Source organism: Tasmannia lanceolata, unplaced genomic scaffold (assembly GCF_043159265.1).
Source record: "Tasmannia lanceolata isolate RefF3 unplaced genomic scaffold, GAP_Taslan_0.1 ptg000003l, whole genome shotgun sequence".
Taxonomy (NCBI): Eukaryota; Viridiplantae; Streptophyta; class Magnoliopsida; order Canellales; family Winteraceae; genus Tasmannia; species Tasmannia lanceolata.
Genome location: NW_027518680.1, coordinates 17,717,538 through 17,725,841, shown reverse-complemented (window position 1 = coordinate 17,725,841; position 8,304 = coordinate 17,717,538). Strand labels below are relative to the sequence as shown.

At 39.8% G+C, this 8,304-nt stretch overlaps 1 protein-coding gene across 1 annotated transcript; it reads left to right on the top strand.

Moving 5' to 3' along the window:
* Positions 1-423: 423 nt before the first annotated feature.
* LOC143861687 (glyoxal oxidase-related protein) lies at positions 424-5,303 on the top strand. The gene is made up of 4 exons (XM_077372562.1): positions 424-932; positions 1,885-2,045; positions 3,151-3,640; positions 4,454-5,303. The coding sequence occupies exons 1-4, from the start codon at positions 558-560 to the stop codon at positions 5,129-5,131; spliced, it is 1,704 nt and encodes a 567-aa protein (XP_077228677.1). The 5' UTR covers positions 424-557; the 3' UTR covers positions 5,132-5,303.
* The last annotated feature ends 3,001 nt before the right edge of the window (positions 5,304-8,304 follow it).

Below are 8,304 nucleotides of genomic sequence, written 5' to 3'. Positions count from 1 at the left end.
GATCTCAACTCTCTCTTCATCAGTCCTAAGCTCCTATTTCACAATTGAGCGTACAAATTTTCCATGGAATAGTTTTTCATGGTTGCCAAACATGCCCTAACTAACAAAATATGAGAAACTGTCTACACTTGGGATTTCATCTTGTCCAAGTAAAATCAACTCCCTCCCACTGCCAGAAATATGAGAAACTCTCCTCACCACACAAAAGTCCTTTTTTGGACCTTAAAAAACCCAACATCCAAATACATGGTCAAAATTACACGTAAATCTTACACGAATCCGTTACACCAAGAGAACTCTCTTTCTCTCCCTCACTGAAATAGTAAAGGTTGACGAAAATCACCTTAACAATAGCAACAACCAAAGCTAAAATTGTAATAAATCGAAATCCAAGCCCATTCATTTAGCTGTCACGTATAAAGAACAACTCATCTCTACATGCAAAATAAAGAAAAAGAGAGACAAAAGAAAAAGTAAAAGGATAGGCTAAAGATCCCTATAAAGAAGAAGAACAACAACAAAAACAAAGAGCTTGAACCCTCATTGAACCTTCTCTAATGGCGGTCTTGCTCCGAGCTGGGGCATTTTTGTTACTATTTTTCTCTTTGGTACATGTCTCATATGGGTTCTCTATATTTGATTTAGACCCTTTTACTATAGAACCCCCAGAGAGGAAATATGAGTATGAGACTGAATACAGAGGAGGATGGGAATTAGTGAGTCTTAATTCGGGAGTTTCTGCAATGCACTTGCAATTGATGCCTTTGACTGATAAGGCTATCATGTTCGACTCTACCGTGTATGGGCCTTCACAAATGCCTTTGCCTTTTGGGAATTGCCGATTTGATCCTTCTAATAAGGGGACCCATGAGGATTGTTGGGCCCATGCTGTTGAATTTGATGTTCATTCCTCTTTAGTACGCCCACTTAAGGTCCATTTCTGGGTTCCCTTCTTCTTTTCATTTCTCATTTCTCATTTCTCATTTCTCATTTCTCAAGGGCATTGGGTACTTTTATACTATCTTATAGATGCATTACACATATAGGAGGAACCCAAGGACATAAATATTTTGCACATTCATAGTATAGGAAACCTTAGTTTATGGAGTATTTGGATTTATGGAAAATATTTATTAGAATTTTTTCCATGGAAAATGGGTTTGCAGGCAAATGGTAAATTCATTTTGCATGGAATTGTTTTTTGAAAACTCGAAATTGTTCTGCTTGACGAAAATTGCAAGGAATTTTTTCTAATTTGTTACCTAGATCCAAAAACCCTTAGAGGTCTGTTCAGTTGACATCTTGGGGTTGGGAACCTAGGAGAAATGAAATGGCAAAAAAGAAAAGATAAGAAAAAAATAGGCTTTCTATTGTTGGGAACGAAGGAAAGGAAAAAACAAAAAGCAACATAGACAATGGAGGTTGAGGGTGGGCAGCGGTGGAATAAAAAGTGCGCTGCTGGGAAGAGACCAGAAGAAGACAAGCCAAGTAGTCTCTTGGTACTATAAAATTCGACTTGCAACTACACAAAGTATTGAGAGCCAAAACCCACACAAAACAACTTAAAAACCCCGGGGTAGAGTGCAACCAAACAGACCCAGATCTGGGAATTATATAAAAAGGGTAAACGTAACTCATGCATCTTTTGTAACTGATTCAAAGGCCCCATCTGTCTTGGATTTTGAGACAAAATTGTGAGTCCCAAACCGATTATTGATCTCAAATTCTAGGTTTGGGACTCACAAAACAATTTAGATCAATAATCGGTTTAGGACTCACAATCGGGTGCAGAATTCAAAACAACAGGGCCTAAGAAAAAAGCATATTTTCTTTGTCATGTATGAGTTATTCCTCACATGTGAGCATACGCTCACTTTGAAACAGATCCTAACAGACACATGGTGCTCTTCTGGTTCGCTCGCGCCCAACGGTACCCTTGTGCAGACCGGTGGGTGGAACACCGGAGGCAGAGGGGTGCGATATCTCACCTCCTGTCCCACTTGCGATTGGTTGGAATTCCCCACCTCCTTATCCGTCCAAAGATGGTATGTTTCACGTTCTTATTTCCAATGTTGTTTGGCCAAAGATAAATTCGCACTCCCTAGGATAATTCGCACCCCTATATAAAGGAGGGTATGTGGCAGACTTTAGCCCTTTGTAAGTCAATTCACATTAAATGGATGTGAATTATCCTTAAGGGGGTGCGAAATTATCATAGGCCTATTGTTTTAGGGAAATGAAATCACCAAATCTAAACTTCATTAATTAATTTTGGCAAACATTATCAGCACAACCATATTTTGATATGGGCGATGATATTTTCACCCCCTGCAGTACGCATTCGCTCCCCCTTTTAACGTAATTTGACGTCAAAAAGCATTAAAGTTGCCCACTGTTCAGCATTATAAGGGGGCGAATGCGTACGGGTGAAAATATCAACGCCTATTGATATTTGCTTTAATTGGCTTGTGGGAGCTTTTTGGGTGGTATAATAACCTTTTGACAGCTCTTTAAATACTAAAAGACAAGATGGTTTGTGATCAAAATATGCTTGTGCTGATATCATTTCCCTTATTTTTTCTTAGTTGTTTCAATTCCAAGAAAGCAATCAACATTCAATCAGACAAGGAGTGGCGATATTACTTCTCTTTTATTTTTATGGAAGCAATACATCCGGCCCTTTTTTTTACTTGCGACTACTATGTTTTGATAAGTGGACGACCTCGCCTTGTTTTTTCTTTTCTAATAGGCTGGGTAGAGGTTTTGGGGAATATTAGCAGCTTCAAAACCTCTCATAAGCCTGTTAGAAAGAGAAAATACTAGATGAGTTTCGTCCACTTACCAAAACATTGTGGTGGCATCCTGAAAAGCTAACTTATCGTACGTGCTCCCCCTTATTCCTTTTTTTCACTTGGTAAATTTAAGAGCAATGCTAAGGAGACCAAGAGTACAACCGAGAAGGGGACCAAACAACTGAGTTTTAGCCACACACAACATCAAAGTGAATTTTTTGGCACATTCTCATTGTCGGGCTCTCCCATCGGTCGTACTCACAGTCTCCATATCATTTTCTGGTCGTACTCACGGTCTCCATATCATTTTTTTAAATGAATATACATGTTAATACATGCTAATATTTGCGGTGCACAGGTACGCCACTCAGCAAATCCTCCCCGACGGGAGTAACATTTTAGTCGGTGGCCGTCGGCAGTTTAGCTACGAATATGTACCCAAACCTGGACAATCCAACCCCACAAATTTCAAACTCCCCTTCCTCCGTGAGACCACGGACGATGTTGAGAACAACCTCTACCCTTTCGTCTACCTCTCGACCGATGGCAATGTCTTCATCTTTGCTAACAACCGCTCTATACTCCTCAACCCTAAAACCAATACCGTCGTTCGAGAATTCCCTGTCTTGCCCGAAGCTTCTCGAAACTACCCGGCCTCCGCCATGTCCGTCCTCCTCCCAATTAAGCTCCGCGGCGGCAACCAAAAATCCCTTCCTGCCCAAGTCCTCATTTGTGGAGGCGCCAAGTCCGAGAATGCCCGGCGTGCAGGCAAGGGTGTCTTCCTTCCGGCATCTCGTACATGTGGCAGATTAACGATAACAAATCCCAATCCCATTTGGAGCATAGAGGTTTGTGAAACAACCAATTACTCCACATGTGGATTTTTTTTAATATCAGAATCATGATGTGGTAACTGAGTAGGGGACCGAGACTGGAACCCAACAAATTAGCAATCTGGTTCCTTCCTTTTTGGCTTTTTATCCCTTGATATTAGGGGTGCAACTTGGGTCGGGTAGGGTGGAGCTTTTGCTAAAATGAATAAGAATCAACCCTAACCTGACCTAATTTCAAGCTCAACCCGAATTCCAAAAAATCAACCCGGGTCGCACCTCTACTTGAAATGGCAAAACTACCCCTCTCATGTCATGAGGCATGTTGGGATATGTTTGGTTCCACTCCCGGTTCCACTCTCAATCTCCGTAGCAGCACTCTTATTATCAAGGAATTGTTGGGTTTTGAACTAGGATTGGTGTTATTTAATCATTATACTTCAATACTTCCCTTCCTCATTTTTGGGTTGGCCGTACACAGAGATTTTTTAGGGATATGATATCAGCACAACCATACGCTGATATTTTCACCAACTCATTTTGTCTTTTAATACTTCAAGATACGTCAAAAGGTTATTACAGTTCTCGACGAGCTCTCAAAAGGGTATTATAAAAGAAAAGATAAGCTGAGTCAGCACAATTATTAAAACTTGGTTGTGCTGATATCATTTCCATTTTTATAATATCAAGGAGTTGGGTTTTGAATTCAAGACCTGTCGTGAGTCAATAGCTCTGATACCATGTGAAACAACTAATTACTCCAAAAGCTTACGATATTTAACCAGTATACTTCAAGATTTTAATACTTTCTTTTCTTTTTTTTCCCAACAGGTGATGCCGACACCTAGGGTAATGGGTGACATGCTACTGTTGCCGACAGGAGATGTGTTGCTAATCAATGGCGCAAAGATGGGCAGCGCTGGGTGGGGATTTGCGACAGAGCCCAATTTTGAGCCAATGATTTACAGTCCGAAGAAGAAGAGAACGGAGCGGTTCACTAGGCTACAACCAACAACGATACCGCGGATGTACCACTCAACGAGCGCAGTACTGCCCGATGGGCGGATTTTGGTGGCGGGAAGCAACCCTAATAGTGGTTATAATTTTACCGGGGTCCCATTTCCGACTGAATTGAGGGTGGAAAAATTTTGGCCTCCTTACTTAGACCCTTTATTGGCAGTACATCGACCTCAAATTTTGCCAACTTTCCTAGGAAAAACATTGAGCTATGGTCAGAGTTTTTCGATTCAAATCTATTTGGCAAAAATGGATCTTGGCGTATCGGACATAAAGGTGACAATGTATGCTCCCCCATTCACGACCCATGGGATTTCCATGAATCAAAGGATGATCGTTCTTAGGACGCTAAATGTCAACATGGTGGGCCTTGCCACGTTTGATATTTCTACTGAGGCTCCACCAATGGCTGTGATCGCTCCTCCAGGTTATTATCTTTTGTTCGTCGTTCATCTTGGGTTGCCTAGTAAAGGGGTTTGGATTAGGATGTAGTAGAAAAGATGTCTTTACCTACTACTACTTATATTTCCTTGTCCCCACAGCCTTATTCTTTTTGTTTCTGAGGTTTTTGTTTCTTTAAATTCTTTGTCAGACTTTTCCCTTGTTATTTTTCTCTATTCTATAGCGATGGAAAATGGAGTAAAAGAGTGTGGTTGTTTCTAAATTTCTTCTCCAATTTTGCAATTTTTTGTTAGGGTGTCCTTTTTCCTTTCTCTATAAATCATTCTGCTGAGTTCTTAGAACATACAATTTATGTAAATTCTTTGTGTGGAGTGTACGTACATTATAAATGTGAATGAGTCTTTGATGGATAATGTGAGCAAATGAAATATTGTGTGCAACAATGATGATTAAATCTAACAAATATATTTAGTTAATCAAACATGATCTCGAGATTTAAAATATAATTAAACATGAATATTATCAATAAACTCCATATGGATTCATGACTAAAAATTATGTAATGAATATGTTCTAATAAATGTGTGTATGATATTCTTCTTGAAATTGAAGTATTGACCTAATGAATCAAATGAGTTAGCATAAGTATAACAAAAGAAAGGATTAGATCTTCCCCAAACCGTGTGAATTCTCAGTTCGATCGTCGATGGCTGATCTTTCATGAGCGAATGGGGAAGTGAGATGGGATGTAGGAGGCAATATGTGAAGATCGAGACAGATTCTCGCGGTTGATCTGTTGCCTCGGTGTGTGAGATTAAGAGATGAAAATAAAATGCATAAAAGGTAAAGGGCATGTATAATATGCTTTGAAATTTGTGTAAAAGAATATTCATGAAAGGAGCTTGAGGAAAAGTTTGTCTCTATTTGTTTTTATACTTTCCAAATTAAGCTGGCTGCACTCTGGGAAGTAGGGCTTTGGCCTAATTCTTCTTCTGATGATCGATTCAACCTCTGATAAAAAGATACACCTTGGTTAGATTTCATCTCTTCAACAAGTTTAGTAATGAGCATAACGGCCCTATTGTTCCGATGAAGAGAAGAACCTATGATTAGCTTTTCAAAAAATTTCCAAACGAACAATTTCAACGAAATCTTTCAAGGTAAAACTAACACCGATGTTTTTTCTTATGTTTAGCGACGTTCAAGAACAATGGTAATAACGCATTTTCTTGTAGTGTATGTTGTTTGACACTATCGAACAATATAATTCATCTAGGTCAATAGAGACATTAGCAGGCGTATGATCATAACACTCCCTATGGTCCTTATAACTAGTTATCGATCTACTACTAGGTTCGTCAATATAAAACACTCGCTCCACCTGAGATTCCGATAAATTTTCTCTAGTTTTTAACTTTCAATTGATATTCACAAGTGTGTATCCATATTCTTCGCACTTAATTCCATTCCCACTGGTATTAACATTTAGCCATTCACAATTTGAACGATACCACTTTAAAAGAATTGTAGTAATCTAACTTAATGATTTCTTGAATGGCACCATAGTAATCTACTTCTTCGATCATCGGATGTCTATCATTGGCAGTTGAAATGCACTCACAATCACTTAGTTGATGTACATTTTTGTGATGACATCAGAAACAGTAAAGAAAGCACCTTATTTAGAAGAAGTGACCTTAAAGTCTCGTACAAAGTAGCCTGGAGCCAACGCGGCGACAGGGTGGGCGTGGGTGGGTGAGAGGGTGAGGGTTGTTAATCTTCTTTGATCCTTAGAGAAGATTGGCATGGATCTTTGGTGATAAACTTTGAAGAAAACATGTTGTTTTTATGGTTTAGAATGTAAACGGGAGAAATAACTCACCGGTAGCCATTGATGGTCATTTGGAACTTAAGAAATTGTCGAAAAACTTCCTTCCTCTTAGTTTCTCCTTGCTCTACCAAAGTCAGTGATGAGAACTGGCTTCAATCAATCTTTCGATGTGGATAACAAAAGATAGATGATGCAAATCTTGGTGTGCAAGCAGGGGACCTTGAGGATCTCTCTTACAGAGGATTGAGAGAGTGTGGGGAGACTCCACATGGCGCAAACTACCCCACACGTTCTTCCCCTCAACTCTCGTTCACGTTTCCACTTCTTTAGGCGGTTTTACGAATATGTTTTTATCAAAACACTTAGGTTGTTTTGTCACTTTTGATCCTAGCCATTGATTGTTGAAAAGGCCATCAAAGGCTAGGATTAAATCCCAACATTCTCCCACTTGGCCTGCAATAATCTTTTAACCCACCTTAGGGATCAAAACCTGAGGTGACATTTTAAAACCACCATTACCCATTCCGTTCAGTAAAAACTACCAACAACAAATCATGTAACTATTAGGTCACCAACTCGACCCAATAGCCTACCCCATGGTTACATCATCGATAATTCCTACCAACATGAATGTAAACGCATACATGCATGAAAACGAAAATATAGTTCATAAACTGTCAATAGACATTCTGCCTCTTACTAACAATCCATAAAATGTGTACAGTAACATAATGGAGCGGCAGAAAAATATAAACACAAAACTAGAATAAAAAACCAAAGTGTGTACACATAATTGTATCTGAATACCTGATGCAGACTCCCACTATCAAAGGCTCCTAGAACTATCAACCAATCCCATGCGTGCTACATGTTCGCTAAAGAGCTTTGGTAACAAGCCTTTGGTCAAGGGATCTACTAACATCAATGCGGTGCTAATGTACTCCACAGATACGCGCTGATCCTAAACTCTCTCCCTCAGAACAAGGAACTGTAAGTCTATATGCTTCAACCCGTCTCCAGACTTGTTGTTGTTGGAAAAGAATATCGCAGCGGAATTATCACATAAAAGTTTCAGCGGCCTCTCAATAGAGTCAATCACCTAAAGCCCTCAAATAAAATTCCGCAGCCATAAGGAGTGAGCCGAAGCCTCAGAACACAAAATAAACTCCGCTTCCATAGTGGATGAAGCCGTCTATCTCTGCTTGACGCTTCTCCATTAAATCGGCCCTCATGCAAGCATAAAGATATAACTAGAAGTGAACCTATGGGTGTCTCCACAACCAGCGAAGTCGGAATCAAAGTATCCGATCACCTCAAGGCTATTCGACCTCCTAAATGTGAGCATGTAATCTGAAGTCCCTCTCAGGTAACACATAACCTTCTTGGCTGCCTTCTAGTGATCCAAACCATGGTCACTTTGGTACCTCCCAAG

Bases quoted from the DNA above. Each gene is read 5' to 3' on its own strand.
- LOC143861687 (XM_077372562.1), top strand. From the start codon at position 558: ATGGCGGTCTTGCTCCGAGCTGGGGCATTTTTGTTACTATTTTTCTCT. The intron at 2,046-3,150 runs GTATGTTTCACG...TGCGGTGCACAG, and splicing joins TCCTTATCCGTCCAAAGATG to GTACGCCACTCAGCAAATCC. The intron at 3,641-4,453 runs GTTTGTGAAACA...TTTTCCCAACAG, and splicing joins ATCCCATTTGGAGCATAGAG to GTGATGCCGACACCTAGGGT.